This window comes from Pan troglodytes, chromosome 13 (assembly GCF_028858775.2).
Source record: "Pan troglodytes isolate AG18354 chromosome 13, NHGRI_mPanTro3-v2.0_pri, whole genome shotgun sequence".
Taxonomy (NCBI): Eukaryota; Metazoa; Chordata; class Mammalia; order Primates; family Hominidae; genus Pan; species Pan troglodytes.
This window is the reverse complement of record NC_072411.2, coordinates 135,955,392-135,972,180: the sequence shown is the minus strand read 5'-3', so window position 1 is coordinate 135,972,180 and position 16,789 is coordinate 135,955,392. Positions and strand designations below refer to the sequence as shown.

Genomic DNA, 16,789 nt, shown 5'->3' with positions numbered 1-16,789 from the left:
TGTACAGCCTGCAGAAACACAAGCCAATGAAACCTCTTTTCTTTATAAATTACCCAGTCTTGGGTATTTCTTTACAACAATGCAAGAACAGCCTAATACACTGTCTTTAAACATATCTATAATGTTATTTGGAAACATTATTATAACGTAATATTAGTACTTGGCCATAAATCATGTTAAATATCATCTTCCTTCTACATAAACCTTAAGATGGATTTTCTTGGAACCTTCTTTTTTTATTTTAAGTAAGACGGAGTCTCACTCTGTCACCCAGGCTGGAGTGGAGTGGCACAATCTCAGCTCACTGCAACCTCCACCTCTCAGGTTCAAGTGATTTTCCTGCCTCAGCCTCCCAAATAGCTGGGATTACAGGCACACACCACCATGCCTGGGTAATTTTTTTATATTTTTTTTTGGTAGAGATAAGGTTTCTTCATGTTGGCCAGGTTGGCTTCGAACTCCTAACCTCAAGTGATCCACCTGCCTCGGCCTCCCAAAGTGTTGGGACTACAGGCATGAGCCACCGCGCCTGGCCAGAACTTTCATTCATTCATTCAATAGTAATTGAGCACCTATTATGGCCTGGTTGTCTGCATAAACTGATGTTTGAAAATTTTCCACTTCTTTTTATTTTGTGTGGGCACTATCCCCAGCTCAGAGTGTTGGAATCATGGAGATTCACAATCAGACAGGGATGGCTCAAAAATGAATAGATGAAAGTTAGTTAATAAGTTGAGCTCATTGATTTGTGTTTTTTAAAAAAATAATGTATTAGAGGACTTTCACCAAGTCGTTCTTAGGTTACAGGTAGTTATCTATACCACTGAAGAAAGAATCAAAATTATATCCATAATGTGAGCCTCAAGAAGGAGCTTCAACAGTGCGGGGAAAGAAGTCAGGTTTTAATGGTATTGATATGTGAGCAGGACATCCTGACATTGAGGTGGCCAGAAGAAGCCGCTGGAAGGAAGGAATGGGACCACACCACCCAACGCTCTGGGCACATGATGCTCAGGTTATGTGGACTTTTCTTTTCTTTTTTTTTTTTTTTTTTTTGAGACAGGGTCTCACTCTGTTGCCCAGGTTGCTGGAGTGCAGTGGCAAGATCATGGCTCATAGCAGCCTCCAGCTTCTGGGCTCAAGCAATCCTCCTGCCTTAGCCTCCAGAGTGGCTGGGACTACAGGCTTGTGCCATGGTGCCTAGCCAACGTTTATCTTTTATCCAGTGCCACCACACACACATTAGCACCTCAAAGGTGGGAAGTCAGTCATCAGTCCTCCCCTGTTGTCCCTTGCTCAAGCTGGTGTGTCCCCCTGTGTTCTATCTCCTCTCATCTGAACATGCTCCAGCTCTTCACATCTGTCTTCCTGACTGCTGCTTCTTTCTAAAGGAGGTAACCATGGGAGAAAGCAATGGACACTCTCATAAACACACACACGCACACACACACACGCATATGAATGCACACGTGTGCACCCACACATGAGCACAGCCACATGCACAAACGCACACGCACATATGCACACAGTATCTATTGTCGGACGAAATCTACCACTGGCCACCACTTCTTCCCATAAGGTTCTAATAAGCCTATTACCAGTGAGCTTGACAGCAATATACTAACTTTAATCCAGAAATCATTTGCCCTTTGAATCGTTTTCAGGGCCACATTTGAGCAAATTTTCCTTTGCTCTTATTCTAAGCCTTTGTCTGTGATATCTTATAGCTCCTTCATTCATAAACTCCATGGACAAAATTTCTCACAGGTTCCAGTGCTGCAAAAAGCTGTACTTCTAAGCATTTGAGTTGTTTTTCTCTTAAAGATACTATGCTTCTTATAATGGAGTATTTCTTTCTGTGCAGGACACTTATGGATCAGATGTCTATTATGGCAACTTTTTATATAAATTGGAGTTTTAAATCTAACGGGGGAAATAAAATTCTAAATAAATTATATGATATATAGAAACTAAAGCATCCTTTTATAAAGTGAATAATAACCTATAAATTATCTTATTTATAAATCCAGGTCAGAAGTGCTGGCTCATGCCTGTAATCTCAGCACTTTGGCAGGCCGAGGCAGGTGGATCACCTGAAGTCAGGAGTTCAAGACCAGCCTGACAAACATGGTGAAACCCCTTCTCTACTAAAAAATACAAAAATTAACCAGGCGTGGTGGTGGACACCTGTAATCCCAGCTACACGGGAGGCTGAGGCAGAACTGCTTGAACGTGGGAGGTGGAGGTTGCAGTAAGCCAAGATTGCACCACTGCACTCCAGCCTAGGTGACAGAGCGAGACTCCATCTCAAAAAAAAAAAAAAAAGAAGAAAGAAAAATCCAGATTTTTATGTATTTGTTTTTATATTTGAAACAATGCTATTAAATGCTATGTAAATGTTTTCATATTTGAAACAATTTTATCATGAATGCCATGGCCAAAGTATTCTTCTGTATCTTCTTTCTTACCTTTTGTCATTGATGACTGCTTTTAGAGCATTTTCTAAATCTTCAGAAGTCATTTCCAGAACATTCAGGGTCACTCCAGCTCCCTTAGTCTCCATGCGCTTTGCATTGTCCATCTGATCACCAAACAAGGGCATCATCACCATGGGAACGCCATTGCATATGCTTTCATAAACACCATGGGAACCAGCATGGGTGATAAAGGCACGGGTCATCGGGTGACCTGAGATGCAAAATAGGGAGGATGTCAGCAGTTACATCTCTGAGTTTCACAGCTGGACACATCTAGGTTCTGAAAACACTCCAAAGACTCAGTGTTACTCACATGCCCTTGCAGAAATTTGCAGAAGAAAATGTGGGTTGAGATACCCCACTAGATAAAAAGCAATGTAGGATATGTTGGCCATAATATTTTCAAGCTCAACAATCCTTTAGAATAGCTGTGCTTACGCCATTTTCTTAATTTGACCCTGGTTTGACCTATACATCCAATCCGCCCAACATACCAAGCAGATCGTTTTGGGGTAGCCACTTAACAAGTATCGTGTTGTTCGCAAGATTCGATGGTCGGGTTCCAGTGTACCGCCACAGGACCTGGGAGGGGCAAAAAGAGCAGAACATAAAGAAAGAACATAATATGATTAGAAAACAAATCTGCTATACTAACTAGAAAAGGGGGGTCCTCTGAAGGAACACAGTCTTTAACAGAGCGGGAGGATCAGTAACTGTGAAGGCTTCTGAGGACTGGCAACTTTCAGCATCTTGTTTTGGAGGTTTAGTTACAAGGGTGTATGCACTACGTGAATTTGTGATAATTTATCAAGCTGTGCACTTAGGATTTTTTCACTTTCCTGCACTTTAAGGGAAAGTTTGCTTAATGAAACAAGTGGATGCAGAACTATAAGAGCAGAAATGTAAGACATAAATTCAGTGTTCTAACCAACAGCTTTTTGGAGAAATACTTCTATTTAATATGAAGAAACAATATCCCATTTATTTTATTTTTAAATAAATTCTCCCTAATACACTTTTGAGTCTCTTAGAGAAAATGATACTTCTGAGAGTGGTGGATCATAGTTTAACAGAGTATTTGAGAGTCAAATTGAAAACAATGACAACAACCACACACAAAAAAAACCTTTGGATTAATAGTTGGGAAGTGGCAGGGAAAAGCCAAATCTAAGGTTCCAATTAAGAGAATTAATCTGGAAGCTGGAAGTCTGGGATTAGCGCTCCTGTGAAAATAGATATGAGGCCATAGTATAGAATCTTCTTACTGTCTGAGGGATTTTGCCCAAAGCATCAGCAATTGCCATAGCTTTCTTCTCTGGAATTTCTGAGACCATTGATCCCAAAGAGAAAACCACAATTCCATGTTCTCCAGAAGCATTAATGTAGGCTTCAAATTCCTAGAGCCAGAAGAAAAATTTTCAGTTAATTTTTTCTCATATTCTTTGATGACTACATACAGTAAGTTATGAATTAGATATCTTCCTCTTAAGACTATGATTAAAGGCACGTGTGTTTGAGATAGAGTAAAAAATTATTAATATGTAAGTTTTACAGCATTTTCCTCTCCTTTACTTCCTTCTAAAGGAGGAAGGGTTCCTGCTTATAGAATTATCCTTGCGATGCAAAATCCAGGTAATGTGCTAGTTTTCCAAAAGAAAAGCACAGGTACATGCACACACATGCACACACCTGTACATACACACAGTGATAATTCCACTTAGTGGACACAGAGCAAGGCATCAGTGATACAGAAGGGAAGAGCTGGGAAGGGCGTGGTCCCTTTAAATGATATGGAAGTAGGGAAGGGAAGTGCTGGGTAGAAGAGGGTGTGGTCCCTGGCGAGGGCTCCACCCCCAGACCTGTGCCCATGGACCTAGGTGAGGACAGGCATTTTTGTTTTCCTGCCTAAATGTTTCATTTCCCAAAACCACCCTGGCCTGCCACGCCCCCATCATGTGCCTATAAAAACCCCAAGACCCTAGCAGGCAGACACACAGGTAGCTGGACATCGGGAGGAGCACATCAGCGGAGGGACGCAAGGACAGCTGGACGTTGAGAAGAACTCACCAACAGGCACCGGCAGGCCACTGACCAGCAGAACAACGCGGAGTTTGGCTGAGGCAGTCGGAGGAGAGCCCAGGCCACCAAGCCCAGGCCACCGAGCCCGGGCCACTGAGCGGTCTGACTCCAGGGGAAACCCTTCCCATTCCATCCCCTTCTGGCTTCCCCCATCTGCTGAGAGCTACATCCACTCAATAAATCCTTGCACTCATTCTCCAAGCCCAGGTGGGATTCGATTCTTCTGGTACACCAAGGCAAGCCCCCAGGATACAGAAAGCCCTCTGTCCTTGCGACAAGGTAGAGGGTGTAATTGAGCTGGTTAACACAAGCTGCCTATAGAGGGCAAAACTAAAAGAAGGCCATAACCCACGCCCACTGGAGCTTCAGGAGCTGTAAACATCCACCTCTAGACACTGCCGGTGAGGTCAGAGCCCCACAACCTGCCCGTCTGTACGCTCCCCTAGAGGTTTGAGCAGTGGCGCACTGAGAAAGTGAGCCCCTCCCGCTGTCACACGCCCTGTGAGGGGGACAAGGAAAGTTTTCCTGTTTCATCAACATGGCAATTCTTTTCCCACTGTAGATTTTCAGTGGTCCAATGAATCCCCCAAGAATCTCTCAAATGGCTTTATGGGTTTATTTATTATTATTATTATTATTATTATTTACTTGAAGTTCTGGGATACATATGCCATGGTGGTTTGCTGCACCTATTGACCTATCCTCTAAGTTCCTCCCCTCACCCCTCACCCCCCCACAGGCCCTGGTGTGTGTTGTTCCCCTCCCTGCGTCTACGCATTCTCACTGTTCAACTCCCACTTATGAGTGAGAACATGCTGTGTTTGATTTTCTGTTCCTGTGTTAGTTTGTGGAGGATGATGGCTTCCAGCTTCATCCATGTCCTTGCAAAGAATATGATCTCATTCCTTGTTAGGGCTGCATAGTATTCCATGGTGTATATGTACCACATTTTCTTTATCCAATCTACCATTGATGGGCATCTGGGTTGGTTCCATGACTTTGTTATTGTGAATAGTGCTGCAATAAACAAATATGTGCATGTGTCTTTATAGTAGAATAACTTATATTTCTTTGGGTATATACCCAGTAATGGGATTACTGAGTCTATGGTTTTATGTTTGCAAAGAATACTGAGGGCACTAATATGATTGTGTGATGTGGCAGGGCTTGCCCAAACTGAGGGGTTCCCTGGGACATGTGATGTTCAGTGCTAAAACCTGAACAGTCCTGAGGAAGCCAGGATGCTGGTCACCCTAGATGTGAGACACAGGAGACCTCTGACAGGGCTCGGCAAACGCAATTTGCACAGCAGGACTCCTGCCAAGCCTGATTTGGAACATGACCAGGAAAGCCCCAGACACTGACCATCCTTCTCCCAAGGTGAGCCCTCTCTCCCCGCCACTCTCACCAGCCCCAGGCCCTCGTGAGTCCTCTGGCTCTTAAGGGCTTTGTCTTTGCCTTTTCCCTTGGGCTCATCTAAAAGTCAGGGAGGACAGAGTCATCCTCCCCACCACCATGCTGCGTTTTTTGGTTTGTAGCAAGAACACCCTGAGGATGGTTTTTCTGAACTCCTTCCTCCCTAGGGTCTGCACCACATCTCTCCCCTCTTTCTCTCCCTCTTTCTTGGGGAGACACAGCTCATTTCCAAGTGCTCTTCAAGTTCTTTCTTCTGAGCGATGGTAAATGGCTTACTTATATTTCCTAGGACCTTTGCTCTTCATGAAACCCACTCTTACACTGAAGCTTATCTGGAAAAGGCCGAGTCTAAGTTCTCCTCCAGGCACACTCTCCCACACGCCCACTCAGCAATCAGCAGGATGTGATTCACACAAAATTGAACCCACAGGTCCATAAACATTCGAAGTTAAATAGCAGGAGATCACGAAAGTTTAAATGGCACAAAAGTTCATCTAGAGATTCACGCAGGGCAAACTGCAGAGAAGTTGTCATCATGGCCAACTCCTACCTGAGCCAGCTACTATGAGGCTCAATAAAGGTGAAGTCCATCCCCTACTTGGCAAAGCTTCCCTTAAACTTCGCCCTGACTTCACAGTTACCGGAACGACCAAAGAGTGAAGCAACATATTAACTGAAAATAACACTCCAATCCCCCACCATTGATTCCCTTCAAAAAAAAGATGAGATGCCCCTGAATGAGAGAATTTCCCTGTTCTGATGAGACTTCACCAGCCAAAATGAGACATTTAACATAACTCCTAAACTTTACCAAGAATTTTGTATTTTTAGTTTAGGCTTTTAATTAGATTTTCCCTTCCCAAATGCATTTCATTTTCCCAGAATTCTTCTTTAGCACTTAGACACCATGTGGGTCATCTGTGACTTCACCATCACGCGTTCCCAGTAACCCACATATATCTCAACCTTCCCTGCTCCCAAGCTTTCCTCTCCTGGCCATCTCAAAGCCTTGGTCCTCACTAATCTTCTGTTTAGTTATTTTTCTCAGACCCAGCATTGCGATTGTCTGTGAACCACTGCTATCTTACCCTGGCAAGGGAGGAACATCTTGGAATTCTTGAGTTTCATTACTTTTCTCCCAATATTGTTCCACTATCTCTTTTCCTTCAGACACACCAAAGACATGCCAATGCCAGGTTGTGCTTTCTCTATGGACTTCTTTGTGCAATAAAAGTTTTATCTTTATTCTTAAAGTTCGGGAGTTTTATCAAGAGTATTGAGAATAGGACCATCAACACAAGAGGAATGGTAGTGCAGAGTGGCATTTTTAGTTAACAAAGGAAGAAAGAGAAAATAAAAACAGTAACTTGACCAACCAGTAGAAATCCGGAAAAAGGAGAATGGCAAAGTCAACTAAACATGAAGAAAACTGAGAGAGTTACAATCAAATCTATTAATTGTTAGATTCAAATAGGCAAAATGCACTTATTAAAGCAACTGCCTGACTGGATTAAAAATACCAGTGCCATGTTGTTTAAAAAGGAAGAAAGCTTGAAGACAAAGGAGTACTAAAGATGTGCTAGGGAAATGTAAACAAAAATAATACAGAAGTGGTAATATTAATATCCAAAAAGTGGAATTTCAGATTAAAACATTCAACAAGGCAAAATAGGTTACTAAAAGGTACAATTTACAAACATATTTTCACACCTAAGCCTGACTGCACCAAACAAGGCAACAACAAATATGTAGTCAACACAGTTCACCACTTAGACATTTATGGTTATATCAATAAATGCCAGAAAGGCAGCTGATAAAGTTCGGTGCCTCTCCTACAAACATCCTCACGCAAAGAGGAAATTATCTAAATCAATAAGGCCTATTTGCCAGAAAACAATGGCTAACATAATGCAAAATAATGAAATGATCATCAATTTCCACTAAAATAGCAGCAAGACGGGCATCTTTCCTATTGCCAGAATTATTCAACTGTTTTTAGAGATTCTAATAAATTCAATATCCCTGATATTTGGCGTGGAATTTATAAGAGAAGAAACCAAAATTTCTTTATCAGCAAATGACTGCCTATTATTTTTTATTATGAAAATCAATATTTTGATGAGATAGCTGAGTAGTGAGTAGATAATCAGCTAGAGATAGAAATGGAAAAAAATAACACATTCACAGTAGTGACCAAAAAAAAAAAAACCGTGTAAAATACTTAAGAAAAGATGAATGAGAAAGAAACAGAACAAACGTTTTTTAAACTACAAAATAGCTTATCTTTTTAAAGGAAGTGTTTGAGGTCACAACAACAAAACTCCTGGAATACAAATTGTAATGTTCCTCTGTGGGGAACTAGACTAGATCTCCAGCAGAATACACTGTGGTACACAAGTACCATGAAATACTATTTCATAGTTTAAAAAGTAATAGCATTTAAAACTGGAGTGATATCCATGACATTATCGGTAAGTGGGCAGTGGGAATACACTGTTACTCTATTTTGTAGAAAAAGCAACCAAAAAATTTTACATATGTTTCTATATACATATTGGTATGTAATAGCTGGAGTACAAAGAACTAAAAAGAGCTATTGTGGATTACTCTCTACCCATTAACTAGACCTCGGTTGGCACCGTTCTTCTCATTCATTAATTTAAGACATATTCGGTGGGTGCCTATTCTGTGCCTTAGGTGCTGAGATTTATGGGGCGCCAAATACATGCAGACCCATTGGCAGGTGTTGAGGACGCAGTATACAGTGGATGTGATTAATGCAAAGTCACACATGTCCCCACATGGCTCATGATGTGAAGCGGTCAATCAACAACTATCTAAGTGAAATGGCTGCCATATTTGATGTGCTATGAAGGAAAATGCACAGAAAATTAAAAAAAATAAAATACAAATCACATTGGCGGTACAGTGGAAATAAGGTCTGGTGCTCTCCGAAGGTGAGATCAGTCCCCTTAATGGGAGCCAGACTCAGCACCTGGAAGTGCCTGGGCTGCCAGTAGATCCTCAGCCAATCTCTGCAGGATAAATGAATGAATGCTCTCTGAAATGTCACCTCCTCAGAGAGTCATTCCCTAACCCTCCATCTGAAGGAGCCTCTCCTGTTCTTTTCTATCCTCTGCTGAGATTTCGATGAGGATGTGAATGCTACTTTTTGCATACTGCAAACTCTGTAGGGGAAAAATAAACCTAATAGCTTGAGAATGAAACCTACAACCTTTCTGTATCATGTCAGAACCTGACTGTCTGGTGATTCACTCATTAGAAGAGAACGGACTGCAGGATCTAGCTTCTTATCAGAATATTTAGAAACTGGAGCTTTAACCAGGGTCACAAAGGCAACTTTCATTGCCAGGATCTATCATCATCAAAGAATGATTTCATCAGTCCTGAACACTGCCTGCCTGACTGAATCCAGGGCAAGGTGCAGGCTTCAACTGAGTTTTCTGTAGGGTGCCCCAAACCCAGCATTCTGTGCCTATGGCATTTAACAGCTTGTTGTTTCTAATTGATTACTATCCACTGCAGCACACAGAGTAAAATGTCCAAGGAATGCTTTCCCGAAATCTCAGATACCAAGAAATCATCCAGAAGATGATGCCAAAGACAGATTCAAACCTAGGAGTCAAAAATTAACAAAAGAGGGCATTTTAAATTATCTCAGAATGCTTGCTCAGCATATATCTGGGGCTAGTTAATCGATCCAAAGTAATACATCTGAAAGAATACATGCATGTAAAAGTCCCACTCCAATACACACCTGGGATAGTGGATTTTGGTGAAGGCAGTTGATTCCACCAACGAAAACCATATTGGGCATGATGGGCCTAGGGTAATCCTTCACAAAGTCACTTCTAAACAGCCAGACAGATGCAGAGCTCAATAGGTCCTGGACAGTCACCTCTCTCTGAAGGAATTCTGAGGCAAGGGTTGCATACGGGGAATAAACCACGTCGCACAGAAAGTTCTGTGAAAAGGCAATGAGCATGTTCTTCACCCGCTGCAGGAAGGTCATGTGATCTGAATGAGAGGAGAGAGGCCTGGGCACGTAGGAGAATGGGTTGGGGCACTGGGTAGCCTCAAATTCCAGGCTGCATGGCAGTGCATGCAAGAAGAATACAGTGGGCAGAGACAGGTACTGGGCCACGATGGGGCTGCAAGGAAGGAAAGGGTCCGTCAGCATGACATCAAAGCTGCTTTCTGCCAGGGAGGCCATGAGCTCCTTGTTGTGCAGTAAGTGGGAACAGCCAGACAAAAGCATAGCAGAGTCCTTTTTTATTTTCTTGTATGTTTTGATCACACGCTGCAGGAAAGAATCATTCTCAAAAACATTATGCCCGAGACTAACAAAAGACTCTTTCACATCCTCCCTTTGGAATGGCACAGGGTACGTCTTCAAGGTGTAAAATGCTCCGTCTCTGATGTACAACGAGGCGTCAGGTGCTAGGACAACTATTTCATGTCCCCTCTGCTGCAGCTGCTGGATGGCCCCAAGCATGCTCAGCCAGTGGCTGCCATCCACTGGGATCAACAGTATCTTCCCAGCATGGGACACCACTGGGCCCAGCACACACAGCAGCAGGCCCAGGACAAGTGGGCGTCCGCCCTGGGACTCCACAGCCATGGCGCCTTTGCTCCTGCCAGAGGTTCGCCCTCTCCTACTTATATATATATGTGGCAAAAACCAATCGATACACCAAGTTAATGTTTGACTGTGTCACATGACTATAAAAAGCTGTCAGTCCACAAAGGTAGCAGGGAGTTCACTTTCAGAGATAAAGAAGGTGGAGCTTTATTAGGTTTCTTAATAGGCAACAACAGTTGAACTGGCTGGAATTTCATACTCAAATCACATTCTTGAGTGAACACAGCAAAGTACTTCCAGAACCTCAGGATCCATTAAATTAGTATTTCCACAGACCAACAAGTGTTACCAGAGAGGAAGAAGGACGACTATGTAGTGAACAAGTTAGGCTTCTTTTCCAGAAATTAAACAGAAAGCTTTTTAGAAAGCCTTTTAGAAAGAAAAGAACACAACTGTACCCCCGCTTTCGCCATGGAAACCTGTAAGAGTGCCCACTCCACAGCTCCCCCGGTACTGCCTGCTCACTTGTATCATGTGTTTCATTCCTTCGTCCAACAATATTTATTGAGTCCAGCACAGTGTGGGGTCTTGAGGCTGCAGCAGAGCCCACCACACGAGCACGCGCCATGAGGTGAGCCAGACTCACAATTTAAACACATGAGCAGGAACTTAGAAATCGTGAAGCATGCTAAGAAGGAAATGAACAGGTGGGTGGGTGGGGCGGGGCGGGGGTGGGGGGCGTGCTGGGGTAGAGAATGACCAGAAAGGGAAATTCACTGGAGTGTGTGTGAACAGAAGTCTTCCCCAAGGACAGGCCTTTATTAGTGTGAACCTGAAAGAGCCAGTCCTGTAAAATAGATCTTGAGTGGCTAACTGGGCCTGGATTTAAAATAGAGCCAAGTAGCCCTTTGCTTACTACAGGTCACACGGTTACTCTGAGTGTCCTGAAAACCTGTACCTTTTTATAGTTCAGATTTTCAGCGCTCTCCTGAACCAACCAATTAAAGCTCACCCACCTCAGCCACTCAGGGCTCAGCTTCATCAACCAATCAGAATGCAGCTGCACTGACCAATAAGAACTAAGCAAGTTTCCATCCTTCATTTGCATAAATGGACCTGATTGGGAACCTGGGAAGGAAATTTTTGCCGTGAAACCTGCCTGCCTTGTGTTCTGTGGAACTCACCTTCATTGTGTACCAGAGGCTGTAACTCCCTGGTTTGCAAACTGTTCACTAGAACAAAGTCTCTTTCTTCCAAATTCCTTTTCAGAGAACTTTTGTTCACAACAGGAAACCAAATAGATAAGCAAATTCAAATAAGTTAAATTGTACTCATTCCACTGGCCCAAGATCCAGGGGAAAGGCATTTGGGGAAATTCTGATGACTGAGTTGAAGTCAAAAGGGAAAGATGAGCAAAAACAACTCAAATTTGTATTTATTGACCATGGACTATGGGGCAAGTATTGTGCAGCCAGAATTGGAAGTATTACACTCTTTTTGGGGGGGATATACTGCTGTACTATACAATTCCAAGATAACTGCACAGATCGCAACATTTGAACCATACACATCACTGGCCAGCCATACTTGGGGATGTGCTTAGAGGATCATAGAGAAACAGCTAACTAGAGTTTTGGTGTCCTATGGGACATATTAACAGGTAATTAGGGTACCCTCTCATTCTTCTCCTTAGAGTAGGTACTTTGCATGCACACGCACACTGAAGCTCCTCCCCACACCCAAACACTTCATTTTTTAGGACCAAGATTCTGGGCAAGCAGAATAGATATAGCAATGCTTTCACTCTTTGTTGTGTCCTTATTAGAAATTCTGAAATTCACAGTTTAATTTAAACCTTAAGGGTGATAATTCTTCCAAAGTCCCAATGCTGTGTGAGTTCATTTGCAGATTATAGAGAGTAAAGGGGCTATAAACACATAAGTCACCACTGTAATGATTTTATGACTTTCCTGCATCATGCAGAGCTTCCAAGCTTTTTGAGGCTGCTTCTGCTGTGTACCTGGATGGTTTGTGGCCACAGCTCTGCCCTTGACCAAGAAGTACTTACTAATCTGAATAGTAGGCAATCCACATTCACGCTCATGAATTACAACAGAGAACCACTACTAAGCAATCCAATTAGTATCTGCTCTGAAACCAAAGCAGAACCCATTGCTAATTCCCTCATCTGCCAAATATTTATGGAACGTGTGAGCCCTACTGGATGGCAGTCACTATGCTAGGAACTAGGCCCAGAAAGTCAAGTTAGAAATGGTCCTTGCCTGAAAGGAGGGGTCAGGTAGACAGAGACAAACTCATGACCAGGCAATTACAGGGGATGGTGCTCTGGGGGCTGAGAAATCACACAGCAGGGCAGCAATATGATGGTCTTGCTTTGGGGGCTGCTAAAGAGTGACACGTCCATGGAAAGTGTTTCTGGAACCCTTTTGAAGGTACTTTCTTTTTAAGCTGAAGACATAAGTTAGTAGGCCACCATCGGACACACTCCCAGCTCCTTTCATCTCCTTTCATCAAATCAGAATGACGGGCTTATTACTAAAGGAGCAACATAAACATGTCCAGTGCCCTATAGATCATCTACAGGATCCTCCCGGGAAGCAAAGCCACCTTCCTTGAATCCTTTGAATTCCTTGAATTTCCAAAATCCCAGAAAAACAGCATTTTGTTCTGTTCTGCCTTGTATCTTTTAGCAGTTTGCATATCTGTCCTTGCTATTAGACTATAGCTATATCCTATATATATATATATATATTCCTTACAGGCAAGATTTTGGCTTTGGAATCATGCTATCACTCAGGTGCCAGTCCATGGTTTTGGAGACAGTAAGCGCTCTGGACATGTTTCTGTATAGAAGTGACTTTTCTTCTCTTTTCGTTCTAGACCCTGCATCCAAGCCAGCAAGTAAGTGCTGAATCTGGATGTTTCTACCACTGTCTCTCAGACCCAGCTGCCATGGTCCTATTTCAGGGCCCCAGCCCCCCTGTCCCCCAACCCCCAGCTGTCCCTTCTGAATCATTGCATCGGCTGCCACCTGAATAACCCCACCTCACCACCACTTCTGGAACCTTGGTCAGCAGCTTCCTGGGCACAGAAAATTCAGAGTCCTCTGCCTTGCTCTCAAAACTCTGGGATAGACCCCAGCCCACCTGTCCAAGCTCATTCCTCCTCTCTAGCCCTTCTGCTTGCCCCCTCCCTCTGCCTCTTACCCTCTAGCCATTCTGGATCCCTTGCTGTTCCCCAAACTTCCTTTGATGTTCTCAAATTGCTTTGTTCACACTGAACTCTACCCTTGGCCAGCTTACTATGACTGTTCATTGCGTGCTTACCAAGTGCCAGGTCCGGGTTTCAGGTTATGTAACTAGAGGTTATATAAACTCAGAAGTTTGTTCTGGTGAGATAACACATCCTCATTACACCTAATACCCTTTATGAACCGTTAAGAATGTTCTTTGGTTAATCATTTTCCCCTTGGAATTGAGTGACCTTTACTAGTGTATTGCCTCACAATTTATCAAAGAAAAGAATCCAGTGTCAAAAAGAGAATAAGGAGGAGGTGAAGAGAACTCAGATCTCAAAAAAAGTCCCCCCAAAATTCATCGTCATGATATAGCAGTTCTAGCGGAAATAATCACTGCATCCCATGTTTATCCCCAGTGCTATACACACGGCCTGCAAGTCTTAATGGTTTCGATACAGTAAATAGTGCTGTATTTCCTTTTGTCTGAGAGGATCTCCCTGGTTGTTTTAGCAGTCAAGAAAAGTGAATAACATGCACATTTGACCCTCCATATACTTGGGCTTCACATCTGCAGATTCAGCCAACAGCAGATTGAAAATATTTGGGGGGAACAACAATGAAAAAAAACCAGTACAAATAATACAAATAAAAAACCAATACTGTAAAACAACTATTTACATAGCATTTACATTTATTAGGTACAAGTAATCAAGAGATGACTAGAGGTTTAAAGGAGGATATGGGTAGGTTATATACAAATACTGTGCCATTTTATAAAAGGAGCTTGAGCATCTAGATTTTGGTATGGAGAGGAGGGTTGTCCTAAACTAATCCCTTCAGAATACCAAGGACTACTCTGCTAGACTAGCGATTCTCAAAGTATGAGCCAGGAAATCCTAGGGATCCCCAGGAATTTTTCAGGAGAATTTTACAAAGTCAAAACTATTTCCGTAATAATGTTACTTGATTTTCTCATTGTCATTCTCCCACAAGTGTACAGTGGAGTTTTCCAGAAGCTACATGGGGGATGTGTAATATCACAATAGATAGAATGCAGAAGCTGACATGAGAATCCACCTCTCTATAGAGCCAAGTACTAAAGAGAGATGCAAAAACTGTAAAACGATGCCACTCTTCTCACTACATTTTGTCTCAATAAAAGTTACATAAAAAGGTTTGTTAGTGTGTCATGGGTTTATTCTTCTTAAATTGCCCAATGAATATGTCTTTTTAATTCTGTTTTAATCTCTAATGCAGTACATATGATAGGCATAATCCAGATGAACAAAAGCAAATGGGTACCAGGGCTGGAACGTTAGAGAACTGCAGTCCTAAACAACAGGATGTCTTCAGCCCCGGTCAGACTAAACTCACTCCCACCACCCTCTTCCCTCCTGTGGCCGAGGAAAAAGACTGATATAAAGCCTACTTTAAGAAAAACAGTTCTTCAGGCAGCCAAAGTCAAGGCCCTCTCTTTTCCCCAACCTCTTTTTCCCATCCTTTTTGGAGACCATGGCTGGTTGGAGGCCGGAGTGGGCGGGGCCTGGTCTTGGAGCATCACAGGGCCTCACAGAGCCTCACAGAGAGCAGGGCCAGTCCCAGGAGCACTGCATCCTGGGATGCGAGGCACTCACAGGCCTCGACCAATGAGATGTGGCTGCGTCATAAGGGGCGGCCCTCCAGGCGGCCCAGGTCGCCAAGCCTCTGGCCTGTGCGCGGGTGCTGGCAGCCTTGCCGCTCGCTGTACCAGTGCCTGGTGGGCCGTTCTGGCCATCCAGCATGGTGGACTACTACGAGGTGCTGGGCGTACCCCGATAGGCCTCGTCCGAGGGTATCAAGAAGGCGTACCGCAAGCTGGCGCTTAAGTGGCACCCCGACAAAAACCCCGAGGACAGGGAGGAAGCGGAGAGAAGATTCAAGCAGGTGGCTGAGGCCTACGAGGTGTTGTCGGACGCCTAGAAACGCGATATCTATGACCGCTATGGCGAGGCGAGGGCGGAGGGCGGCTGCGCAGGCGGCAGGCCCTTCGAGGACCCCTTCGAGTACGTCTTCAGCTTCCGTGACCCCGCCGAGGTCTTCAGGGAGTTCTTTGGCGGCCGGGACCCATTCTCCTTTGACCTCTTGGGAAACCCGCTGGAGAATATTTTGGGGGGTCAGAGGAACTCCCTGGGAAGCAGAAGCAGAGGGTCTGCACCCCTTTTCTCTGCCTTCAGTGAATTTCCAGCTTTTGAGGGTGGTTTTTCTTCTTTTGATACAGGATTTCGTTCCTTTGGCTCCCTGGGAAGTGGGGGCCTTTCTTCCTTCTGCATGTCCTACGGTAGTGATGGGACAGGCAGCTTCAAGTCCATGTCGACTTCCGCTGAAATAGTTGATGGCAAAAAAATCACCACCAAGAGAATCATTGAGAATGGCCAAGAAAGGGTGGAAGTGGAGGAAGATGGAGAGTTGAGTTAAAGTCCTTCCTAATAAATAGCAAAGAGCAGTTACTCCGCATTGACACCAAGTAATTCCAGTCCACATTTGACTTTAAGCACATCTGGAGGAATAGCGGACTTTTTTTAGGATTGAAAGTGAACTTTACTTTCAGAACAACTGTACCCAAGAATTTATAAACACTTTATGCCAATGCCTGTCTTTATTGTTGGGACTACACGGATAGGACCTCTGTTTGTCTTTCGATCATTGTAAATATCTGTATGCAATTTGCTATTTATTAAACTTAAGCCTGAGGCAGACAATGATTATTTCCTAGTGCTAGGACAGAATGTTCATCTCAGCACTTTGAGCCTTACCTTTTTCCGTTGGGAAAGTGTGAGCCAGGTGGTTTGCTCTAAATCATTTGACTTCAATGTTTTACTGTGTGGTGGTGAAATCTATGAATATATTAATACTCTGGCTTAATTTAATGATGGCTTTTAATTGCACATAAATGCTCGTGATGTAGGAAGAGTTGAC

At 43.5% G+C, this 16,789-nt stretch overlaps 1 protein-coding gene and 1 pseudogene across 7 annotated transcripts in view; one reads left to right on the top strand and one right to left on the bottom strand.

The window, feature by feature from the left end:
- Positions 1-16,789, bottom strand: part of LOC107973969 (UDP-glucuronosyltransferase 1A1) — a 96,880-nt gene that overhangs the window by 2,383 nt on the left and 77,708 nt on the right. For 6 of the 7 annotated variants that reach the window (XM_009444596.5, XM_054679574.1, XM_001151168.7 and 3 more), the window contains exons 2-4: positions 3,743-3,874; positions 2,972-3,059; positions 2,469-2,688 (exon numbers count right to left, since the gene is read on the bottom strand). In XM_009444596.5, the coding sequence (XP_009442871.1) occupies positions 2,469-2,688; positions 2,972-3,059; positions 3,743-3,874 (440 nt within the window). Of the gene's footprint in view, positions 1-2,468; positions 2,689-2,971; positions 3,060-3,742; positions 3,875-9,750; positions 11,505-16,789 lie in introns of those variants that run through there. The other variant, XM_009444595.3, reaches the window with a different exon arrangement.
- On the top strand, positions 15,489-16,572 carry LOC740026 (dnaJ homolog subfamily B member 3-like; annotated as a pseudogene).